The sequence below is a fragment of the Ceratosolen solmsi genome, unplaced genomic scaffold (assembly GCF_000503995.2).
Source record: "Ceratosolen solmsi marchali unplaced genomic scaffold, CerSol_1.0 scaffold17, whole genome shotgun sequence".
In the NCBI taxonomy this organism is placed as follows: domain Eukaryota; kingdom Metazoa; phylum Arthropoda; class Insecta; order Hymenoptera; family Agaonidae; genus Ceratosolen; species Ceratosolen solmsi.
The window spans coordinates 816,541-844,043 of NW_011948445.1; the positions used below are offsets into that span (position 1 = coordinate 816,541).

The 27,503-nt window shown below is 27.6% G+C and overlaps 3 protein-coding genes across 4 annotated transcripts in view; 1 reads left to right on the forward strand and 2 right to left on the reverse strand.

Moving 5' to 3' along the window:
- ds (dachsous cadherin-related 1) overlaps window positions 1-14,807 on the reverse strand; it is a 43,092-nt gene extending 28,285 nt beyond the window's left edge. Inside the window, exon 1 of the mRNA XM_011504435.1 lies at window positions 13,022-14,807. Within this exon, the coding sequence (XP_011502737.1) occupies window positions 13,022-14,743 (1,722 nt within the window). The 5' untranslated portion in view covers window positions 14,744-14,807. The remainder of the gene's footprint in view (window positions 1-13,021) is intronic.
- Window positions 14,808-21,139: 6,332 nt separating this feature from the next.
- LOC105366111 (haloacid dehalogenase-like hydrolase domain-containing protein 2) lies at window positions 21,140-22,358 on the forward strand. 2 transcript variants are annotated; one of them, XM_011504436.1, is made up of 4 exons: window positions 21,140-21,280; window positions 21,415-21,714; window positions 21,783-21,993; window positions 22,063-22,358. In XM_011504436.1, the coding sequence occupies exons 1-4, from the start codon at window positions 21,186-21,188 to the stop codon at window positions 22,228-22,230; spliced, it is 774 nt and encodes a 257-aa protein (XP_011502738.1). In that variant the 5' UTR covers window positions 21,140-21,185; the 3' UTR covers window positions 22,231-22,358. The 2 variants fall into 2 exon arrangements, with proteins under 2 accessions (XP_011502738.1, XP_011502739.1); XM_011504437.1 differs by having other exon boundaries at window positions 21,783-21,958; window positions 22,063-22,145.
- Window positions 22,359-23,927: 1,569 nt separating this feature from the next.
- Window positions 23,928-24,757, reverse strand: LOC105366112 (gem-associated protein 8). The gene is made up of 2 exons (XM_011504438.1): window positions 24,544-24,757; window positions 23,928-24,447 (listed from the first exon to the last, which is right to left on the reverse strand). The coding sequence occupies exons 1-2, from the start codon at window positions 24,597-24,599 to the stop codon at window positions 23,970-23,972; spliced, it is 534 nt and encodes a 177-aa protein (XP_011502740.1). The 5' UTR covers window positions 24,600-24,757; the 3' UTR covers window positions 23,928-23,969.
- Window positions 24,758-27,503: the final 2,746 nt, after the last annotated feature.

The following is a 27,503-nucleotide window of genomic DNA, read 5'->3' on the forward strand; positions in this document are numbered from 1 at the left end:
AACTACGGAAGCTTCCCGGACATACTCTTGAACAAGACCAGCTATAAACGCCACATTGGCTTCTCAATCCCTCCAACTGCAAGTTGTTCCCGCCACAGATGGCGCACAGCTTCGCATAACCTCCATCTCGGCTCTCTTACGACCGATATTTAAAGGCAACTACACACGTATTAAGATAAACACAATAGCATTCCAGTGTTGGATCAGAGCATTACAATCACCATAACCTCTTAGTGATAATATTCAATAGATTATAACCTGCTTCATTCATAGTAAATATATTTCAACACCACAAGATTATCAAGAAATATAAAGTTCGTCTGTAATTCACCCTTTTGTAAATCAATTCAAATAAATAGAAATAACAAAGACATGTGTTAATTATTAGTCAGTGCTTTCACCTTTTACTTGCCCGGCAACCCCACATAACATCTAGTGGGTTTTATTGTTCTACGTTAATTATTGCACGTTTGACTGACTAGTCGAATTGTGGGATTATTTTCCGAACAACACTTTATCAGCGCATCTCCCACTACCACTGCGAGTCCTAACCACGAGTAGGAGAATCACGCGCCACATCAAGAATACACTTACAAGATTATTATCACTCATATTACCTGAAGAAACTCTCACCTATTCATTATATCATTCATTCAATCTCACCTCAATAGACCACTAATTATTTATTATATCATTATATTCAATAAAAGGAAAACCAACTCATACAAAGGCAGTATTGAATTATTGCATTGTCCATTCCACTTGCCAGCAAGCCTCCCCTCAACATTTCAGGGAAGCCTTTAGTCTGATCCCAGACAATCAGCCATATTTATATTGTATTATTATAATATCCCTTCCACCTGTGCCCTTTCATCGCTATCACACAACACCCGTGGTCTCCGAGTTGTCAACGGCATCAATTTGTATCCTTCGAACCGGTCTTCGTAAAACAAGCCGGAACGTCGAATATATTTTGTACAAATATAAATTAATAATTTCGTGAAAAGTTTAAATTGTAAACGTTTTCTATCAACTCCATATCTAATTGCAATAAATAGATCTGCGAATATCGTAATTTTTAAACATTTTTTAACACAATTTAGATAATGTTATAATATATACAAAAGACACTTAAAAAGACTTAAATATCTATAATAAATACAAATATGAGATATAATAACTTCTCTATACTAATATACTAATATATTTAGATATTATACTCTATACAAATGCTAATATTTACTATAATAATACTATGCTAATAATACTATTATACTACTAATATATTATAATTATATTAGAATACCCTGTAAGAATTTTCCAGATATAGAATTTTAAAAACTTTACAGTACTTTATTTATATTACCAATATAACAATATATAGAAGAAAATACGGCTTCAAGAAGCCTAGCACAGGCTCTTCTACTATCGAGGAGGTTAATTATGAGTTTAATTTGCGAACGCAGTGGTCAGCAGGGTTGTCAATGGTGATGGACTAGGTAGAGTGACGATTGCACCATCTCTTCAGTTGGAGGGTGATGATGAATTGCTACTTGCTCGAGTTGGTATTGTGACTTACTCTTATGTAGCAGTGTATGATGCCGTTTGTTACACTTTCTACAATTGTATTTGCACTCGTAAACGGAGTGGTGCCCAAGCAGTTGTAACACAGGTGTCGTTTACTTTCGAAATCGTTTATTCCGCAATTTGCATTTCGCTTAACATTGAGCATGCTGCCACAAATGTGCCTTTCGATAGTAGTCGCACATCTTGATATGCCCTGAGTCCTCTTGTGGACCCTGTACTTCAGTCTTTACTCTCGATTGGTAAGGTCATCATCAACGAACAACGCAAGGAAGTGTCATATCATCTGACCACATTTACCTAGGGCACGAGAGCTGCCCTATTCGTAGCAGTCCAAACATTGCATATACAACAGCAGAACCTCGACATGGCGGGCGGTTCCCATTGGAAAAATGGCACTAAAAAAGGCGAGAAGTTCTCACTGCTATTAAAGCAGACCCTAAACAACAGTTATCAATTGCATTGACGATCGCATAACTGAAATTCACGGATTACAATGGAGGCCTTAAGAGGATAAATTCACCTTCTCAACAATAGTCTCCTTTGAAACTAACCACTTCATTAAGCACACTATTATTAAAAGAAAAAAAAATGTTTGGACCATTAGGTTTGTCTCACCAGTTGCGACAAGGGCAAAAATGAATTTACAAGAATGATGGCTACATATACTTAAATGGGATGATCCATTACCATGTCAGATCTTCACTCAGTGGCGCACTGTTAGAAAGGATCTTACAGAGCTGAACAAGATCGTGATACCTAGATTATTAAGACAGAAAGCACATCCATTCTGGAACTGTATGGTCTCTCTGATGCTTCTCAATGGGTAATTGCCGCAATCACATACCATACTGTTCACAACTCAACTGACAAGAGTTGTCGTTGTATGTTCCAAGACTAAGGTGGTACGTAAGAAACTTACGATCCCTAGGTTGGAATTGACAGCCACCCTACTACTATTTAAACTGATGTTGTATGATAGGACCACATTGGACATGAACGTGAGGGCAACATACTTGTGAACAGACCATCGGCTAACTGTAACGTGGATTAAGTCTCATGCATCGCGAAGAAGGAATTGTAAGTAGTATTTGTAAGCAGCAGAGTCAATCAAATTCAGGCTATCAGGAAGCTCGTCCTGACATGTTATTAGTAACAGCGATTCACAAGCCTGACTATCACTGGGACATTATTTATAAATATTCAACACTCAATAAGTTTTTAGGATAATAGCTCTATGTTTCAGATTTCTTACACGTCTGAGAAGAGAGCATGCGTCATTCCAAATCAATTCCCAAATAGTATCATAACGGAATAATGTTATGATTGTATCATTGGTATTCATCACTGATAAGTAATTACCAGAGTGCAAGTGACCTCCTGTCCAAGTTACCGAAATCCATCCTGGCAAGGATAAACTAAGTAGAGTGGTTATACTGAAAATAGCTCAATCACTATAGTTAGATCAATTTACATTCTGGTGGCACTACCAATCCCTGAGGAAGAGATGATCATCAACAAATTGATGTTGGCGGGCGTTATGTTCGGGATTGGAGCAATTTCCAAGAATGTTAAAATAGGAAAAGTACAAGCCCTCTGATGCTTATGTTTGTAAATATTGATTCTACGAATTCTCCCCTCGCCCTCACATGAGCCTTTAAGAAAATCTTGAGTTGCTGAAACTTGGGGTAGGAGGTGGAGTCGCCTAGTGAGACTTCCCTTCTTGTGAGCTATCGAGTTGTCGTATAATTTGGTAGACGATTAGGCAGTCCCATGGATCGGTCATGTCTAACAAACGCAACCTTCTTAACAAGCTACTTGCATCAATAATTAGATCCTCTATCGACATTGCATAATTTTTTACTGTTGTTGAATTGGAAAGGAGTTGGTAGAGAAGAGATTTGACTAATAGTAGGGTGTTCTTATATCGCTTTATTAGAATCTCCCATGACAGCTCAGATGAGTCATTTGTTAATGTAAAAAACCCGAAAAGAGTTTTGCTGCCAAGCCTTCTAGTGATACACGGAGGTAATTCAGTTTTTCCACGTCACTGAGGTTGCTGGTCTTCAGGATCATTAATTAAACAAAATCACGGAACATAGCCATGCTAAATAATTGCCCGAGAAATTGGGAAATATAATGTGTGGAAGCCAGATCATTCCATTGACTTCCCAATCATTGACCATATGTCTTTCGACGTTTTTATTGTTCTTATTGTCTCATCTAATTCATGACGTAGTTTGTTAATAAGTGATAGCACAATTGAGTAATGGTCGAGTTCTTTCCCTTAGCGCGTTCTTCGTGAAGTATTCATAATTTTTTGACTCTGTCGGCCAGGTTACTCAAGATGGTTGTGCCCTTTTTGGAAGGCCTTCTGTAATTCTTCCATTTGTTCCTTCATATTTAGGACTATTATTATGGATGTATCTAACTGAGAAGACGCGAGCTTTTTTTCTAATTCCATTATTCCTTCAATATGACTCCATTGAACTTGAGTCTTGAACGTTTGTCCACTGGTTAATCGCTCTTTAGAGACGCAACGGGATATGCGTTCTTCCTTTCCTTGTGCGATAGGCATGTTAGGAGTCGTTGCTTCTCCTTTTTTCTTCTTCTCGTGGTTGGCATTTTATTTTCGTACTTTAGTATGAGAAAGGAATAACAATGGGATACTTACAGTATTGAGGAAATTTATCCTTTTGATAGGAACTGCAATACTTGTAATGGTATATGACCAGAGTGTAGCTGCACTTCCTCCCTACTATATTAATACTGAAGGAATGCGCTAACTTCCGCTTATCTGGCTCGAACGACAAAAATGACTAGGATTATAGATAGACTAGGATGATATAGTAGGAGGATTGCCAGAAAGTGAAAGGGGATGGCGCATTTATTCAATATTTAGCACATAGCATCTTGGCTTGGAATCTGTGAGATCTTGCAGTTGGATGGTAGTTGTCACGTGGCGTTGACATGCACTACATACAGGAGGTATTCGTAGGAGGTTGTAAATCTTCTAGTCTGACCTAATTGCGCTTGATGGTAAATGGTTATACTGAAAGTAAGAGGTTGTAAATCTCGAATACTTCGTCGGGTAATGCTTGTGATGACTTCCGCACTTTCGCCTTCGATTGCCCTTGTAGCTGGAGACTTAAACACATCGGCCGTTAGCGGCAGCTTTGCGAACATACAATGCCTATCACGGCTGGCGCGCTTGCGCCTTCAATATGTAGTTTCTCCTTCTATTAAATTCACAGAAATTCGTTGTCTTACCTAATTCTGTGATAAGTGTGTAGGTGGTGTGCTTCTTATTTAATTTCACTCTTGTGACGCAATCAGCACTCTTGACTGCTTAACTATGGTGCACTTAAATAGTTATAAATTATTATGACCTCACTGTTGGCTTACTATCTTATTATTACATAATCTGGCTGAATTATGTGCGTGTATTTAGTAAAACTGATTGCTTGGCGTAAAGCGGAGTTTTAGTGGCTGTATGAGTAATAACTGATAACTGAATGATTGAGAAAATTACAGTGAACACAGGAGCGTGGCGGGGTGCTCTTACATCTTCGTGTGACAGCTTACAACGCTGGCAACAATGCATCGGCTTATTGCTAGGCCGAACGTTTGGTGACGTCTGAGAATATGCTCTAGAAATTCAAGAAGTCCAGAAGGACACAACATTGAAAAGTTCAAGAATTTTCAATCAACGTTGATATGCGGAAATATGTTGCTGTTGCTACATGTTTACTTCATGCTAACTACTGTTACTGGAACAGTAGTTACCGCTTTGGAAGAACCACGACAGAAACCCGCATGTCCCATAACGCAGTACAAGAAACTGTAGGTACCTGTTCCAAGGGAGCCACGACAATCCGCCTATCAGAGTCCGAAGACGAATCAACGATTAGTCTTTATAAGTAGCATCGACTACAATAATTATACATATATTGAGATTCAGAATATTACATCGACAAGCACTAAGGACGAAGAAGCGACTCTTAAAACGACAGTGCGGAATAAATTCCAGTACGCGTCGTCAAGTTTCGCACTCGCCAAGGGCATCCCACTTCGTAACCATCACCTTAGTTCAAGTTCGGAAGCTTACGAAAGAAAGCAAAACCCAACGCAAGTGCAGACAATCCAGTTTCGCACCACTTGTGATATCTTTCAATCATAAAGCCGCATTCATAACCTCAACCATACACGTGCTCATTCAAAAGGCGCTAGTGTCAATGAACGAAAACTTCGCTCCATTCACCATTCATATTCAATAATCAAGCTGCATAGATTATTGTACAGTTGTCTCCGCAACACATCACGTCAAACAAGAATTAAGTTCTACATGTAATAATAGTAATACTAGTCAACCTTGTCATTAATAAATAACAGAATAAAAAGCATATACTTCAGCTATATTTATATTGTATTATTATAATATCCTTTCCACCTCTGACCTTTCATCGCTATCACACAACACCCGTGGTCTCCGAGTTGTCAATGGCATCAATTTGTATCCTTCGAACCGGTCTTGGTAAAACAAGCCGAAACGGCGAATACATTTTGTACAGTATGTAAAATAAAGACATTCATTTCTTCTTTTTATTCTGCTAATCTAAATAATTTATATAAAAACACATAAATTAGAAAGTATTTACAGATTTGTGGATTTTATATTAAAATTCAATTTTTTACTGAATGAAGTTTCTCTAAATTTAATTTTTATTTTATACTTTAAGAAGAACAAATCATACAATAATTACAAAAAATTAATAAGACATTGTGTTATGTAAAAGTTCCTTTATATAATCATTCATTATTGGAAAAATAGTTGTATAAAACTATAGTTCTAAGTAGAACTATCTAATTAATAGAATATATATCTTATTAATATTAATAGAAAATACAAAATATGTAATATTTAATGTTATACAATCGATGCATTTTCAATTTAATGGCATACGGATAAAATAATTAACTTCCATATAAAATATTGAATTTATTTTCACAATTCTATCAACGAATCTATTTTAAAATTTATCACAATGTATTACAAAGCATTTTTAAATTTAATAATAAATAATAATTTTTATATAAAAGTTTTGCTAATAATTTTATGCACAAAAATTTTGTAATTGTTCAACTTTCTTCACAATGATTTGTAAGGATCAATGATATTTAAAATAATTCATTATGCTTTATTAATTAAATATTCGTGTCTTGAATATTTTTATTTGCATTAAAACATTACACTTACAGACTTTTAATTTATATTGTTATTTACAATCATTATTATTATTTGGCGCGTAATAAAATTTATTATGAAAAATGGTAATGATAAAATGATAAAGATAACTATAATTAGTAGAACAAAAATTATAGCTACAATTACTACTAATTCTAAAATATACTAATATTTTTATTGAGTAAAAAAAATTAAGAATTAAGGAAGGTATGAATGTTATTCAATAAATAAATAATCAATATAATAATGTGTTTCATTTAACGATTTTTGGTTTATGCAAATATTTTGTTAATATTCTTAAGTAGTTATAATAACTACTACTACAGAAAAAGCTGTTCTTTTTAGTGTCAACAATTTTCAAACTTTGAATAGTAGATATTTAACATTAAAGAATACAGAATTTAATGAATATAATATAATTAATATAGAAATATGGAGCTACGCTAATTAAAAAAGGCAAATGATATGATTTTAATGGTTATAAAAATTTAACATTTACATAATATACAATATTAATAATATCTAACTTACGTTATAATACAATTATAAAAACAAAGGATCAAAAGTATTGTAGATTCATAAAAACGTGTGGTGATGTAAACAAATAAATTAAGAAACATTTTAGTTACAATTATCACAATTTCAGGCATAAATTTCAATGTACAATAAAATTTAGGTAAAAATTAATGTTTATAGTCTATATAACATATTCTTTTGAGAATGTTATAGTGAGAAAATGCGTTTAAAATATTTCTATCCAAAATAAAATAAATTATTAATTACTTATAATAATTTATATCATTGAACTTCTTTTATACATATTATAGCCTTCCAACTTGTAGAAACTTAATGTTGTATAAATGTATATTCTAAAATATGAACTGTTTTTTTTTAAATTCTTTTGTGTAATTCATAAAGCGTTATTAAAACTGATGGATATTTAGTACCTTTTAGGTAATATTACATTTTCATAATTTTGTATGTATTATAAGTATTATAAATATCCTACCGAATATATATATTTATTTAGATGCTGCAAATATATATCAGTTGAATAATTGTTGTCTGAATGCCTATTTGCCAAATAATAAATGCTATCTTCAAATATAATTTATACGATTTACTAAAACTAAATAAGTGGAAATCAGTGCATGCGTCCAATACTATACTAAGGGAAAGTAATCATCATTATAACAACAGTGTAAACGGATCACTGATTACAAAAAAGAGAGTTTTCTTCACTACTATAAGTACACTATTATTGCTCTTATTATATTAACATGTCTACCCAAGACAAAAAGGAGAACAAGGATTCAGTAGGTGTAACCACGAGCAACACATGGAGCACAAACTACGACATGGATGAGATATCATCTATGGAAGACACCAGGGATGAATCACATAAGATATTCGCAATGGAACTTAACTCGCTTGAAAACACCTGGCCAACGACAGATGTCAACCACGAATACTGTACAAAGGGTGCAGTGGAAGAAGAGCCTACATGCTGTGCTACTGCAAGAGCGAATGTCAGAAAGCCGTGTCCAGAATTAGGCGAATCAACACAAACAAGCAAAATTACCAAGCCTGAAGAGAAGGCACATGCTGTAGAACCACGAGAAATGGCTCATCTTCCCGACATCTTTCCAAAGTCCTTACAAGACATGGAGGCATCAATGCAATACGATATCCCAAATCCAGGGAACTCCATGCCAGTGAACGTAGCCTTGATTCACATCAACGACAAAACAAAAACGACATGAGAACGATCACATTATTAACTATTCATTATTTATTATATTTAATAAAAGGAGAGACTATAAACATTAAAGGCAGTTTTGAATAATTGAATTGCTCCTTCCACTTGCCAGCAAGCATCCACTCACCATCATAAGAAGGTTTTTAGTCTGATTCCAGACAATAAGACATTTAATAAATTAGTTATATATAAACACAATGGAATATTATTTTAATATATTTCATTTTTTTAAGTAATAAATTTTTTTAACTTTAGAGCAATAATAAAATTGATAATAATTTAAATTCTTACACAACAGTAATCTCTTTTTAAAAATTTAAAATCAAATATAACAAAAATTACTAATTAAATATATATAGATATAAATATATAAACGATATTGTTTTTAATTATTTTTATTGTTGAAATAGTTTTTTTTCATAATGACTGATTTCCGACTTTTAGTAACATTATTTTTGAATTATACAGTTATTTCTATTCAAATTTGATGATTCAACAGCTTTTAATGGCTCTTATAATCATTCATACCTAATCTATTTAGATAGATCTTGATCAATTAAAGAAATTTTATTTTTAAAATGATTGATAATAAATAAATGTTAATAATAAATGTTTATAATGTAAATAAAGTGATAATAAAGATTAATTAAGATTAGTTTTTAAAAAATTTTTTAAAGATACTAAGAGTCTGATTGTACTATTGTATATTTCAGTAAATAATGATTTCAATTATTTCATTATAAGTATTAAATATTATAAAATAAAGATTTTTGGAGATATACAGTTTCTGAAAATAGAGATATATAATGTGAAAATACTAAAAATTTCAAAACCAAAATACGATCCGCAGGACTTTATAAGATTCATACTCCTTACTTTGTACTGTTTTGGTTGTATAAAATTAGAACAAGCAATACAAAAAATACATATTAGACTTGTTCCTTTTCTATGGATTTTAGATGTAGTAAAATATAAAATCATGGATTTTCAAGAAGGAATCAAATTAACTAAAGTTCAAACGATTAAAATATTAAAAATATTATGAATAGATATTAAAAAATCTGTTAGCATATATTATATAATTTAAAATAAATTGTAATTCAAAAGACACTCAAAATGTTGGAACATGTAATCATATAATTAAGAATATAATATAATTATATAATTAGAATGATTTTATATGCACAAAAATATAATGCCACCTATCAATCGTTGCAGTTATATGAGTTATGCATGATACTTTAAATTAGTAGTCAGCATAATGCACATTATTTAAGTTTATAAATTGTATTTATATATAGAAAAGTTGGCGAATTACATACGTTCTAAATATTTTATTTTTAAATTTTACTATTGCTCTGCTAAAATAATCAAATCATAACGAAAATAGATATATAGCACCAGTTTTCAAAACTAATTGTGGCCAATAAAAAAACATTATTTTCACTTTTTTAACGCACCATTTATAAACTTTATGAAAAAACTAATATTTTTAGAATATCGTATTGATATGATACTATATTTTTAGATATTTTAAATATACATAATTTCAAATATAACCTGTAACACATATCCAAACGTACATTAATAAAATGCTTTATAATCTACAAGTATATTAAAATATTATTATAATATTATTTTAATAAATATCAAGAAAAGTGTTACTTATTTATTGTATTTTATCGAAAAAAAAGCATTTTCGATTACTTGAGTTACCTCGATTAAACATAAACCATTCGAAAACATAATAATGAAAAATTTAAACTGTAAGAAAATAAATATTCAGTAATATATAAAAAAAGAAAGAGAAAATAAAACATAATATCTTCAAAAGAAACAATTGAAATACGGAAGAAGATTTCAGTAATAAATTAATTGTACTCTTTTCTCTATTTTATGTATTTATTCAATAGTTAATTTAATTCTGCTACCTTAAAAAGTCAAGTATAAATTTTTATTTTTATAACAGCTCAGAAATTGATAAAACTATAATAAGACTGATATCTACTATTTTGATTATCGCAACTATAATATAAAGAATGTATGATTTCATAACTTACTTTAAAACAATACAAACTTGAATTATTTCATATAAATTTTTAAAATAAAGTATAATGTAACAGTAAATAACAAATAATATTCTTAATAGTGTTTCTATTATAGAATTCTGTCATAATTAATCAAAATATCTTATAATTTATTTTTATTTTAAAAATTGATTTTAGTTACTAAATTAAAAAAAATATTAAAAATAAATCGATATATTGAATAAAGTAAAAAGCATAAACATATATTTTAAAAAATTTTCATAATTAGTTTTCCATAAAAATAAACAACTATTTTTAATAAGATATTAAGGGTTTTTTTCTTTAAAATTCTTTAATTATAACAAAATATAAAAACATTTTCTTTTTGCAGTTTACTACATTTTATGTCGAAACAAAGTCAGCACTTTATTTATAGATGTTCTCTATGAACTAAATTAATTTTGAAAATGATCTTAAGAGATGCAAATAAAGAATGGTATGCATGTATTAAAATTATTTTATATCGGATTCATTTGATCGAAGAATGAAAATTTTATTGAACGTTTTACATATTTCAATTTTTTAATTTCTTAATATCAAATATAAAATCGAATATTTTTCTTATTTACGAGAAATCTAAGGTCTGGGCATTAACATTGTTGTTTATGAAAGAAATAAAAATAAATGAACATAAATATTTTCAATTAATAGAATAATTTGAATAATATATATATATATGTAATTAATGAAAGCTAATACATGTAGAAAAACAACTAGTAATTTAATAATTTAGTTATTATATTCTAAATTATATTATTAAATCAGTTCTGTTTACAAAATATAGAAAGTATAGAATATACAAAGTATAGAAATTTTAAATAATTAAAATATTACATCAATATGGGTATAACATTAACATTTTAGACTATATTTTAATGAAAAATCTGACTAATTCTATATTAAATGTAACATTTTGATATCTTTAAATCACTAATGAACATTAATATTTTTTAACAATAAATAATTTTAAGGCAAAATCATAATTATTAAAAATATATATTAAAAATTATAAAAAACTTTAATAAATCTAATTAACATTCTTATAATTCATTTCCATTGTACAGATATCATAATTAAAATTTAATTAATTAATTAATTATTATTAATATTTATAAAAATATGGAAAGAAAATAGTATTAGTGTTATTAAAAACTAATAATTAAATCATTTTTATTAAGAAATTTATTGTTATTTACTATCTTTTGGGTTACATTATCTGTTTATGTACACATATTAGAAGAGAAATTAAAATATTAAAATGAATATTTAAAGTAATCACTTTGATGGCTTCAGAACTCATGAACACTTTACTATTTACTTTTTCATTATCAAACTTACATAATATGAAAAAATATTATTTAAAATCAGTGTTGATTTACCTGAGATATTTTTATTTTATGTACAATTAGCTTATATTAAGTAACATATATTTGAAAATATTAATTTTTACGAATAAAACTGAATACTAATAAATTAAATATATAAGAATAAATAATTTTCTAATATTTAACTAAATTAAATAGTTGAAGTAAAAGAAAGTTATTATATAGTTTACTAACTTTTGTATAACTTTTATTACAAGGTTTTTTAAACATACAAATACGTAATTATTTTCAAATTTATTTTTGCGATTAAAATATTATTTCTATACGTCAACCATTAAGATTTTTATTAATAATTAAGATGTTAATTTGTACTTGTCTATACACAAATGTTTCCAAATTTAAATCACTAACCAAACTATTAATATTAGTTCAATTACGAAACATATAAAATGTATATACTGTAAAGTAATAAACAAATTTATTTGTATTTTTTAAACATTTTTTTGTATACTGTATTTCAAAAAAATGTAATGATTTTATCAAAAAGAAATAATATATTATTAATTATAAGATAATTTGCATTGATCATATTTTTCTAATAAATATAACGTTTTATTTACTATCTAAATTTTGTAATTTGAATATGTCTAATTTAATATTACTTTGTGTTTAGTTTAATGCTAGTCTAAGAATGAATAAGAATATATTAATTTAAATAAGAAATTTTTTTATTGTAAGATTATCTCCTATATGATAAAATACAAGTAATAAGTTATAAATGTAAATTAAATCAGTTGTACAAGTTACTATTTTAGAGTCATAAAGTAAGAATTATTCTGTATCGATTTAAAAATTATTCCATACAATGAAATTATTGACAAAATAAATAAAAAGATTTGATTTTTATATATAATATATGAACAAAATACAATATGACGTATTTTTATGATTACTTATATTTAAAAAAAAACAATAATCTAACTATAACATAATAGGTCGAGCATTTTGAAAAACAAATTACCTTAAGAAAGCAATGACCCATCGGTAAATTTTCCTGCACAGAAACATTGTACATGGGCTTCTCAAAGATAGGCTCGTTGTCGTTAACATCGTGCACGGTTACTCGAACCGTTGTACTTCCACTAAGGGGCGGTTTTCCGAAATCGGCAGCTACTACAATCAGCAGTGGCGCTGGGTTTAATTCACAATCGACATGTGATACTGTAGTTATAAGACCTGAATTTTCATCGATTGTAAACCATGTTGAATTAAGTAATGAGTACCGTATTTGTGCATTCAGCCCTTCATCAGCATCCTTTGCATTCACACGTAATACCGACGTACCTGGCTCCGAGGTTTCTAGCAAATGTACTTCATAATTTTTCTTCAAGAACTGCGGTGGATTGTCATTTATATCTGTCACCATTAACTGAAATGTCCGTACTGCTCGCAAAGGTGGTGTTCCAGCGTCAGTAGCTTCTACTGACAGTTCATATAATGATTTTTTTTCGCGATCCAATGGTTGTTCTAATAATACGAGATAAACCACGTCATCTCGTATAGTTAAACCGAAACGACCATCACCACCATTTAAAGTTACTGTTGCATTTGAGTAAGTTGCTCGGGAGTCAGGGTCGTTCACTGAGATGCGCGCCACAAATTCACCCGGCTGAGCACTTTCACTAATCTTTGGTGTTGCATCATCTGAGAGAAAAAGAATTGTAATAGCTGGATGATTATCATTCACATCATTTACATACACTGAAACAAAAACGTTAGTCTCTAAAGGCTGTACACCGCAGTCACGTGCTACTACTACCAGTTCGTGAAGTTCACGAGACTCGAAATCCAATGCCTTATTTACATATATAATTCCACTTTCAGGATCAACACGAAACTTTTCTTCTCGGTCTGATTGACGGCGATTTATGAAATATTTTACATGTCCGTTGTCTCCAGTATCAACATCAGTCGCATGTATTGTTAGTACAGCAGTACCTATAGTGGTATTTTCAGGTATACTCGTTGCGTATCGACTTTTTTCAAAAATTGGTGGATTATCATTAACATCCTGAATAGTCACATTCACACGTAATTGCGAATGCAAAGGTGGACTACCACCATCTAATGCATCAACCATCAACTGGTAATTTTCTTGAATTTCTCGATCGAGTAGTCCATTGATTTGTAGATCTAAATAAAGAACACCATCACGGCCACGATGAGGTACTAGTCGAAATATATCATCTGTGTTACCGGCAACTATTACATATTGTTGGGTACTGTGAGAACCAAGATCTGGATCGCGAGCTGGAGGAAGTGCACGCTTTGAATCGCGTGGTGCATTTTCGGGAAATTCAATGTTAACGTATTCAACGGAAAAGTTAGGGGCGTTATCATTTTCATCTAAAACTTTAATAATAACGCGCATATTTTGTAATAATGCAACAAGATTATAAGATGACCTGGTCTCGCGATCAAGAGGTATTCGTGTACGAATTTCGCCAGTAGCTTGCTCGATGATAAGGTCTGAATCCACTGCAGAACCAGGTACAGGCACAATGAGAAAGGGCGGATTATCGACATCAATGAAACCGATGCGGGTTCCAGGAGGTGCATTTTCAGAAATTTCAAGGTAACGCACGCGTTCAGGGCTGACACGAGAGAAAAGCCAAGAGGCTAATATAAGGAGCATCAAACCCCAATTCATGTTATACTGCATATGATAATAAATGGGTATCATTTCAAATTCGGCATAACGAGTCTTAAATTCACTACACGTAAACTAATTAGCATTTTTGACTCAATTAAAGAATCAATTAGAGATTATATGTATAACAAGGTAAGCACATTTACATTTATTTTGTCGTCATATTCTATACTGCAACTGTATGGTAAACTAAATTTTCTGTTTATCACATCGAACAATAGATGGATATAATAATAATCATTTAATTGTTTCATGTAATCACTTGTATTGGTAATTGATTGATCTAAATAAAAATAGCATGTCATTTCTATAAAACAGCTATATAAACAAAATAAAAAAAGGCAGCTCCCGTTAAATAATTATATATAATTTAAGAAATTATATTTTCTACTTTTTTTATATATTTTTTAGCACATAATTGATTCTTTGTTTTCTCTTTTCATTTATATTATATTAACTACGTATACAATTTTTAACTTTACTTTTGAAAATTGACTATAAATAAAAATTTTACTTGATATAGCATTTAATTTTTTTTCTTTTAACTTTTTATTAAATGATTGGTTTAATTATAATAATGTAACATAAGTTGATTCAATGTAGTCAAATTTCTGATATTTTTTAACAACTGCTTAAAACATCAAAAAATATATTTTATTGTATTAATTTACTAATACTATGTAGTACAAATTACTATTTTAGTAATATTATATACTATTTAGTATAAACATGTTTAAGCTGAAAGCAGCGCTATGTAATAAGATATGATTAAATATAAATCGCAAAAAACCATTTGCATAAGGTCACAAGTAGTTTTAATAACACAATAGTAAACACTGTGATAACAATAAATATGTCACTTTTCAGTTCTACACAATTAAAACTGTCGTTCAAACATAAATTACTTATATATATATGCACACGGAAATTTATAACATGGAGATTTATAACTACGGTAAATATAAAAATTACGGACCCAATTCATTCGCTCAATACCGTGTAGAGGTTAGGCATGTACTGACATGGCGGCACCTGCGATACTTACCTTAGCCCTGTAAGTTGTTCAGTTAGAGGGACCGTTCGATCCGTCGGCAGCCATTTTAAAGTGGGGATTCTGGGCCCACGTACTATATTAATCTTCCTTCTTTACTCATTCGTGTGAGTGGGAAAGAAATAGATAGATAAAGAGATAAATAGATAGATAGATAGAGAGCGAGAGAGAGAGAGAGAGAGAGAGAGAGAGCGAGAGAGAGAGAAAACGAGAGAGAGACACAGATAGAGAGAGAGAGAGAGAGAGAGAGAAAGAGAGAAATGGCCATTGAAGAAAAAGAAATAAGTTAAACTGTATTAAATGTTCCCGTCTGTTTAAATATAAGTCCGAAAGTAATACATTGAAAATAACTTCTATTTATAATATAAATAAATATAAATTTAATTATCTAAGATTCATTTAAAATCTAACATCTAAAAGAAAAATATAAATAATAGATAAATTTTATGATATAAAAACTGGAGCAAATACAAAATATAAATCAAGTAATTTTGCTTAGGTGTATTATGATATTTTATTAAACATGTCAAATAATGAAATAATTTTTTGAAATATTTATTTGTATCATAACTAAAACCGATATTTCTGAAAAAACATATTTAGCCTTAAATATTACTAATTAATGTCAAATGTATATTAAAGTAATCATTTTAATCGTTCAACTTCATTTTTCATTAATATTACTAAAGTAACAATTTTTATCAAACATCACTATATTTTATTTCTAAGCAAATTAGAAATATTTTTTTCAAGTATATGAAAATGCAGCATCATTTTAAAATAAACAATTATTATGGTCTTTTTTTAATAATAATTTCAAATTAGAATTAGAGACTAAAATGTTTCGAATAAATAAATTCATAAATTGAACATTTAAAAAATAATTTTCTATATAGTTTATTTAATATAATGTTTAAAATTATTTCATTCAATTTAAAAACAAAATGAATACTACATTATAATTTTAAAATTTGGAATCAACGGTAACAAATTTCTTTAATTACAGATATTAGTAAAATTATATTTAGGTTTTACCGATTTTACACAAAGAATGATCAGTAAAAAAATCATATTTTTTTATATGGTTTAATGTGTAAATTTAATATATTCTTTTAATGCAATATTATTTTAATAGTAATTTATATTGTTTTAGTAAATTAAATTATTTTTAATATTTATCTATTATACGAATTTGTATATATGCGTGTGTACTAATATTTTAATTTTTATTACAAATTTACTGCTTAATCTTGATTTATGACCAAAAATTTAACTTCTAAATGAATTGTACGAAATGTATGTGATTAATAAGAACATGGAAATACATTTTATTCTATATTTTTACAAAACTCCTAATTAAAAAAAAATATTTTTCTATCATTATAGAATATCTTTTTTTATAAACTAAAGTTAAAATAATTTAAATTTTAATATATTTTGCAGGACACATAAATTTAGAAATAAATAAATTTTTATAATCTTTTCCTTTTCAAATGAATTTGTACTTTTTAGTAATTGTAATTAAAATGTAATTAAATAATAGTTGAATAATCTGCCCTCAATAGCAGTCAAAATATTTCCAACTTAATGAAAAAGACAGGTTTTTAAATTCATTCAAAACTTTAAAAAAAAATTAATATAATAAAAGTATATCGATCTACTTCCACTGGCAACAAATATCTATTAATAATAATAAATTTTAAATAATTTTCTTATTGTCTAGTTTATATTTTCTTATATTTTTATCCCAATGTTTATTTAATTAATATTGTTATTTATGATTGAAATATGTTATATTCTAATAAGTTCAGCAACTATAAATATGTATGTTAAAAAATAGTGATATATTTATTACATGTAATATGATTTTATGACTGTGCCCATATATATTTTTTTACATGAAAACAAATAAAAGCAATCCGGCTCGAAGGACCAAATGTTCGAAAATGAAAGTTTCTTTTGTGGCTCTAACTGCCAAATTCAATAGTTCAGTTTATTAGTCTATCGCCATAGCGATTCGTAGCTCACTCTATTAAAAGTTGATATGATTGAATAATAATATTTAAATATAAGCAAAAACTGACTGTAACAAATCGTTTGTTTTCTAATTTTATGTAATAATGATAAAATCAACAATTTTATAGCATCCTGTTAATATATTATAGATAAGTTATCTTTTGTTTTTATTAATTTTTGGTCTCAAATAATAATACTTTTTATGAATTAAAGCACACATAGTTAAATAATGAAAATTAACAATAACTAATATTTTACGAAAAAATTCATTAGTTGATATTTTCAATATCCTAATATACCTACATACTAATTATACATTGGTTGATACTATTTAAGAAAAATTATACAAACATTTTTTACTTTTCTTTTTATAGTTGTCATTCTAGGGGTTAAAGTAAAATTTGTAAACTTTTTGTACATAATTAAACATTGTAACGATCGTAATTATGTCGATAATTTGATAGCAATTCCAATTTTTTCTTTTTAATTAATTAAGATTTCCTATTAAAAACGTGTGCTATATAAAATGAAAATATACAATAATTTAAGGAGAAAATTTTATTTTTTAATCAGAACAATCTGTCTTCTTAGAAGGGTATACGAAATTTTAATAAAGAATATATTATAGACTAATATAATATTTAAATTATAATTATAAATATTTGTTAAACATTCCGATAATCTCTTTAGGTTTCAGGAATTTCCCAAATGTTAGAATTTCTGGGAAAACCCCAAGTGTTTTTCGTGCAATCTCTTTCTAGCACCACAATCATCCATTGGTTTTAACACCAAAATCGCCTACATTGTTATCAGCACTAACGCTTCGAGAAAAGCGCTCTATTAGTGAAACCATTACAGAAAGAACAAACATTATTCTCCATTGCGGACAGTTAACAAGCAGTCAAGGGTGCTGACTGCATTACAAGAAACTATTTGACTACAAGAAGCATGGTACCAAAGTACTCTTTATCACGAAGGTATACCAGTAGTCTCCCTTAATGGTAACTATTCATCACAGGATCAAGTCATGGAAACTGTATCGCTGTGAGTAAGAATAGCACAAGCCATACTTTTTCAATTAGGACATTACAGAATTAAATGCTAATCCTTACAAGATTAGCAAGGGCTATTAATAAAATTTCAAAGGCTATACTTCTTACCAAGGAGTATGCATAATCCATTGCTAATCCATCAATCAAGATCAGCAACAACATCGTCACCAGCAGCAAGGACCAACTACATCATTGTGATTCAACATAGTTCACACTCTCTTGAGAAGTAAATTCGACTCATCAATAATGTAATTGTCAATAAAACATAATAAACGATATTTAACCAGGTCTGCACCTGGTCCTGCAACCAGTCCTTACCTAAACATCCACTAAGACGGACGACTAATTAAATTGAACTATCGAACAGAAAATCGAACAATATTAAATTTATTAGTAGTTGTCCACAAAAAATTTATTACTTGTAAAATTATTAAATCAATACTATTAAATAATTGAAATTAACTACTTTTATTCTGTTTAAAATGTAATTAAATTATGAGAATTAAGATATATGAAATTTTTATTTATAAGCACAATAACTATATAGAATTCTTATAATAACGAAAATAGTTTAATTAATGCGAATACATATTGTGATTTGTACATGTACAGTATAAAATTTTTAATGCTAATTTTTATGCTATAATAAAATAATATTATTTCTTAAAATAAATGGTTGTTTGAATTAATTGTCTTGAATAAAAAGAATTCGATACCTTAAGTTACTCAATGACATTATAAGACTCGTGGCTGATTTGATAACCAGCTAAAAATGAGTATGTTTAAATAATATATAAAATAATACATGTTTAGAATAGTAAAATTCTAAATGCATATGAAAATTTCTATTGCAATTGTACACACATATACACGCACGTGCGCGAGAAATATATATATATATATATATATATTTATTTAAATCTATATAAATTTTTTTTAAAATATATATAAAGTAATATATCTAACTAGTTCATATATATCTTTTTCAATGTCAATTCAGTATTACTTTGCTTATAATTTATAAGTCAATCGATGAATTTAATAGTTTTTCATATATTACCAGGAGTTATTAAAACTCTTAGTTTATACAGTTAGAAAATTAATTTGGTTTAATTGTTTTATTTTGCAAACGATATGTATTTCATATTCTCTGATAGAATGCGAGTAAAATTTACTTTTATTTTATCACGTATTTTTTAATTTAACAATGTCTTTTTATATTGTAAATTTGGGAATCGGCAACTGGGTGTGGTATATGTGTTTCTAATGTAGTGTATAAACATGTAAAAAAGTATTTGCGTAAATCTTCGCAAAATATTTGCTTGATTAAATAATAGGTTCTGTTTGTCTTCTTCCATCATTTATTGGATTTAACTACTGTTCATCTCTCGAAACTTGATAGGAGATATTTTTATAAATGGCTTTTAGTTCAGATTTAATTATATTTTGAAATAAGCATGCAATACTATAGAATTTATTTCGGCCGATATTGAATTTTGTAAATTAGGCATTTAATAAAAAAACTATTAAATTATTGATTAAGCAATTACGAAGCTATTGATTAGTATTACACGTGTATCGAATAAATGTAAAATTTTACATTACTTTATCAATATTCATAATTTTCAGATTTCAAGCTCAGATTAATAAAATTTGATCACATCTTATATTATTAAATACATGTTTTTAAGTTTCGATTGCATAGAGTATTCACGCTTTTTTATGAACATCTTAGCTTTCTATATTGTAGTTCACCAAAAGTAATCATGTAGTTTTACCTGGAATAAAAAAATATGTAATGTAGATTTTTTTCAATAATTTTGTTTATGAAAAAGGTTTTAATTTTAGATCTTTATATTTTAATAAATCGAAATCAAATAATATAAAATTTTGTTTAAGTTAATAATGTAGCTTAAAATTTATTTATTAAAATTTAATATGTATGACATTGATATATATAGTATCACAAAAATAACATTTTATATATAATATAAAAAAAAGAAAATATATATATATATATATGTACATATCCATTGTAATATTTATTTAAATTTTTAATATATATTAAAGAAATATAAAAAATATTGGTATTTACTGGAAATCACGTCAAATTATATTTTGAAATGTAGTGCACTTGCAAAAACCAATAGTAAATTCTTTAATTTTTGTAACCCCATAATTTATGTTACAAATATGATCATTGTTCATAAGAAGTTTCATATTAAATAGTAATAAACTAGTAAAGAAAATTGTACAATTTTGGCTAGATTTTATCTTATATTGTTCTTCTCTGATTGGAATAATCGTTAATATTTATTTAGAAAGTATTTGTTAATTTTTTAAATATACATTAAACATGTCTAATAAAGTAAAATTGGTACTTATTGATCTGAGTGGTACTTTACATGTTGAAAATACTGCTATTCCAGGTGCTGTTGAAGCTATAAAAAGGTACCTACAAATTTTGAAATAATTGTTTTAATTCAAACAATTTAATGAAATTTTACTGTAATTTTTATATAATGTGTTTATTTTTTATATTATTTTACGAATTTACATTAAATTTTATTTTGTCATAAATTCAGACTCAGAAATTCACATGTAACTTTAAAATTTGTTACAAACACATCTAAAGAGTCAAAACATGTACTTCACAATCGATTAATAAAACTTGGCTTTGATATAAAAATGGATGAAATATTCAGCTCACTGGTTGCTGCAAAACATATAATCAGACATTACAAAATAAATCCATTATTGATAATTGATAATGCTGCATTGGAAGAGTTTGACAATTTAGTTGATTTCACCTCTCCATTTAATGCTGTTGTTATTGGATTAGCACCAGATAAACTTAATTACGAAAATTTAAACAATGCTTTTAGGTAACATTCATAAAAAATTAAATATTTCATATTTTATAAAAATTTATTATGATATAAATTTTATTTAGACTTTTGTTAAATGGAGCTCGCTTGATAGCAATTCATGAAGCCCGTTATTATAAAAGTGTAGATGGATTAAGTTTAGGTCCAGGTGCATTTATCAAAGGGTTAGAATATTCTGCTAACGTTAAAGCAGAAGTCATTGGTAAACCAACATCTGAATTTTTTAAAGCAGCTCTTGAAGGTATTTCTCCAGAAGATGCAATTATGATTGGAGATGTATATATTCTTATTTACCTAGTTTAATAATAGATTAACAAATTAACTATACTGCACATTATTTTTTAGGATATTAATGATGATATAGCAGGTGCACAATTGATTGGTATAAAAGGATTTTTAGTAGAAACTGGAAAGTATTGTTTAGGAGACGAAAATCTAATCGAACCATTTCCTACAAAAGTCTGCAATTCTATTACACATGCTGTAGATATTATTTTAAAAGATTATATTTAGATATTAAAAAATTCAGTGTGTGTAATGTCGATTGATAAAATATCATTGTATAATGTGAGTTAGGAAAAAGAGAAATCCAAGCTTTATTATATATCAAGTACGATTCTATGACAAACAAATATTGAAAATTATATTTTAATTATAATTATTTGTTCCATAATATAAATATATTATAAATGAATGTTATTTATAGATGTATATTTTTTATTTTCAAATTCATATTAATTTTAAAATAAAACTATACTGAGTTATACTATGGTTTATGATTTATTAAAAAAATTTTTTGGGAATTTTGTAAATGCACATTAAATTTAAATAAATGCTTATTGCAAATTTTAATATGAATGTATGTAAAAATAAATATAAACATATATGTATGCAAATTAACATTGAATGAAAGTATATAATTATATACCACCAATCAATAAAATTGTATCAACCCAAGTATTATAAATAACAATATTTAATATTTACTTTTTATATATGTATTATTTCTACTTGGTTTTATAACAAACATTGTTAGTTGAGACTGTAATTTTAATTCAAACTATGTGAAAATAATAAATTATACGCCTACATGAATTAAAACTTTATGATTAAATCAAAAGAGCATTACTTTATTTTATAATTACTATATAATTTTTACTCTAATATTAAATGTAAAAATTTTTCATTTTGTCATATTACTTTTTGTAATTCCTATTATTAATATAAATTTTATTTCATTTTTATGACAGTATTTTTCTTTACTATAATTGTACAAATTCTTCATTCATTAAATTTAATATTCTTTTACTTTATTTTTATATATTTGGACATATTTAAATTATAAATAATTATTAGCATTTATTATAAATCCATTTTAATAGTTCTTAACTCGGTTTTATCAAATATGCTTTCTAATAATGTTTAAATATCTTTCCATACAATTATTTTTCGTTTCACATTAAAAATAAAGAATTACATGAAATAATTATAATTTTTTTTATTTATAAGATAAGTTTACAATTATTTTCAGTATGAAAAAGAATTTATACTCTTTCATTTGAAATCAATAAATAAATGTATGCTTCAAATAAAATATTTTAAATGATTTATATATACTGTATATAATTATAAATATATATAAAGGATAACTACTAAACTGAAATACATTTGAAAATTATAACATACCATAAAATAACTGAAATTTCAAATATAAGTACAATAATTATTTTAGTCATCTATAATTCTTAATACATTTCATTACTATAATTACATAAATTAATTTTAATTTCTGGAAATAATTTTAATAATAAAAAACAATAATTTTGAATTTTAATATTATGTGGCTAATATACTAAAAAAATTAATTCAATTTAGTTTATGTAAACTTAAATAACATTATTATTGTTAAAGCATAATGTACATATAAAATATTACATTTTTTATAAGTAATGTGTTTGTTACAATTCTTTACTAAATTTTTTACTATTAAATATAAATAAACAAGTTGACAACCTGAAATATAAACTGTATATTTTACATATTTATTAAGTTCTGATTTTTTTTTATTGTGCTTTTAATTATATATATGTAATATATCTAATACTATAAAATATTAGTTATAAAAATAGAAGTCTATATTAAGTACATATATGGTATATTATTGCTATAAGTTTTGTTTTGTATATATCTTAAACATACACCAGATTGCTATATTTATTATATAGAATGATTTATTTGAAAAAGAAACAATTTTATAATCTTAAAGGTATGTTTGGCCAATATTGTGGCTTTGTCTTGTCTATGTGTCTTTCAATTGTGGCTTCTAGAGCTGTTTCCATAGCTAAAACCGTCGAACTTGCTTTACCATATAGCAATTTTGCATCTTCATTTTTTCTGTTAATCCAGTCAAATTTTCCTTCTTTTAATTCTTCAATATTTTTTCTATTTATTTCTGTAATTTCTTTTTTTTTTTTTAATTCAATTTTATGTTTAATACTTTGTGTTAAAAAATACATCATATCTTCATTTAAATGAAATTCAATATTTTCATCTAAAACACTTTCATTTTCAAGTTTTTTATTTTTTATATTATGTTGTCTATTTGAATATATTTTAGTTAAATTACTTTTACAACTTTTATCTGAAATTAAATTTTTAATGTTCACTCTAAGTACATGATTTTCATGTTCTAAAGCAAAGCATCTTGTTTTCCACCATGTCACATTATGTCTAGAATAAGTAAAAACATATATTGTAAGCAAATGCAATAATTACTTTTAATATCTTATTAATAAAGCGCAAATAAATATTTATATAATATAGTACGTTTTTTGCCATTCATCAGCTGCTTTGTAATTTTTCCAAAAAGTACTCGCGTTCATTGTTTTAAGAAATTACCTTTTATTTATTCTATTATATCGAATTTTATTTGATTTTTCAGATCTAACCTCAAACTTAATATGATCAAATAGTTCTATACTGTTTATGAAACATTTTTTATTACGTTTTCTTCCATGATTAGTTTGAATAAATTCCATTATTCAAATGCATATAAATATAGTAGATTTACATATATATATATATATATATATATATATATATATATATATATATATATAAATAATAGATTTTTTTTTTAATTTATTTTAAGAAATATGTAATATCATACTTAAAAAACGATTTCTAATATTTATGCTTTATATATTTTCAACATATTTCAGATTAAAAATTTATAGAATTGTTATGTAAAAGACTATAAATACATCAATGGTTTCATATTTTTTTCTCGATTGGTAGAAATCTCGCTAAATTTAGCAAATTAATTTGATGAAATAAATTGTAGGAGAACTATACTAATTATTAAAATAACTCAGAGCCATAAGCATATGAATATAATAATTTAAGAAAAAAATACGAATAATCAAATAGGTATTTTTATGTGAAGCACAATCTTTGTGTACTATTGCTTGACAGAATCGCGCGCATTATGAAATTTCAACGAAGGGAAGTAAGCTTTTATGATATAAATATGTACTTAAGGAACTTCATATTTTTAACAATATATATAATATGATTTGAGAAATTTTTTTATTTAAATATATAACCTTAATATATTAAACTAAATTATATAAAACATTACGGTTTGTCAATTTATCAAATACTGCATGTTTGAGAATAAGACTCCGTTTAGTAAGGCAATAAAATATCTGACAAGTAATGTCATGAAAATTGTATTTAAGACTTCAAAACTTTCCTGCTCATAATTATTTGTACTAGTGTCATAAAACATCTGGAAAACCCTAGCGGAACGTGCTCATACTCCCAGTGCAGTAGAACCTAATGGGTTTACTGCCGCGAGAACCCCAAAGTAGATTCAGAACGAATATCAGATATGCGTGAAGCATTGAGTACAAATATTTACTGCAACCCAAAACCCGTACGTGCAACAACATGCAATGACCATACGTGCGCACTCGGCCTTTAAGACAATGCTTGCATTGTTCTTGGCTATGCCACATCTGGTCGATCGTATTGGAAAATTGACCACGCCCAAGCGGACCCTTCTTCTAGCCAAGTCCCAGAGAGGGATGAGGCAACCAAAGAGAGGTGACCAATGGAAAAGGCTCGCCACCTTCCGACACTTTCCCAATTAGCAAATTCGGAACTGAGCCCGGAAGGAAGTGGAAATGAAGGCGTGCATAATCTATTGTGCGACCCAAGATCAACCACTGATTGGTTAATTAATAAAGGAAGAAGGGATCCCAAGTGGAGCGGGATCAGTGAATCATTTTAAGAAGGGACTACGTAATGTACCCTCACTTACTCTTTCCAAATACTTCTTACAGTGAAGGATAAGTCACGACCAACTCTCACGGAGGAGGACCGGAGAGATGAGTCGTTTAGCTAGCTGAGTTTTAATAATAAGTTCTTTCCACTATTGTGAATTAGTGTACAGTTGAATTGATCTCATCAAGACTGGATTGCGTGGGACCTGACCACTTGTGGTCTCACTTGGAGACAAGGAAGAACTGAAGGGTTGCAACATTGCAAGGGAACGTAATAACAAGCCATCGAAGAGAGACTGGAAAATCACGATACACTGCAAGTAAGTCCTTACAGCTAGTACTCATTCTTGATTTCTCGGCTTATGTAGAAGACGGACGGATAAAGTCTAACTACGGAAGCTTCCCGGACATACTCTTGAACAAGACCAGCTATAAACGCCACATTGGCTTCTCAATCCCTCCAACTGCAAGTTGTTCCCGCCACAGATGGCGCACAGCTTCGCATAACCTCCATCTCGGCTCTCTTACGACCGATATTTAAAGGCAACTACACACGTATTAAGATAAACACAATAGCATTCCAGTGTTCGATCAGAGCATTACAATCACCATAACCTCTTAGTGATAATATTCAATAGATTATAACCTGCTTCATTCATAGTAAATATATTTCAACACCACAAGATTATCAAGAAATATAAAGTTCGTCTGTAATTCACCCTTTTGTAAATCAATTCAAATAAATAGAAATAACAAAGACATGTGTTAATTATTAGTCAGTGCTTTCACCTTTTACTTGCCCGGCAACCCCACATAACATCTAGTGGGTTTTATTGTTCTACGTTAATTATTGCACGTTTGACTGACTAGTCGAATTGTGGGATTATTTTCCGAACACTGCATTAATCTAAAACATTTTATTATATTAATGAACATATGTAATGTAAATATTTACAATTATTATTCGTTTTTAAAGAACAAATATCTTATGTATGATTGAAGAAATAAAATCAAAAAAATAAATACAATTGTTCTGGATATACAAATTATCCTGAAATACAAATGTTCCTGAAACTAATAATACGAAAGTATTAAATCTTGCTAAAGGAAATTTTTTATGGGATTAATTTCTTTTGTATATAAAAAATTAACACCGTAATTGAATATCTGGACATAATAAAGCATGAAAATAAACCGAAATATTAAAAAAAAAGTTCTGAAATCATAAATAATCCTATTTCTAATTTAAATCCGTTTTGCACTTTTCTTGTTTGAGAATTATGAACAATTTGTTGATATCTTTTAACACTTATTTAATGAAAATAGGGTATTTATACAAATTTTAGATTCTTTTTAAATGAAATAATAATGTACAATGTTTAAAATAGAAAAATGGGTAGGCAATTATAAACGTCTTAAATTTATTATGAATTCTTGATTTCAATTAAAATTAAAAACGCAACAAAAGTAACAAAATTTGTTATATACTACATTGTTATA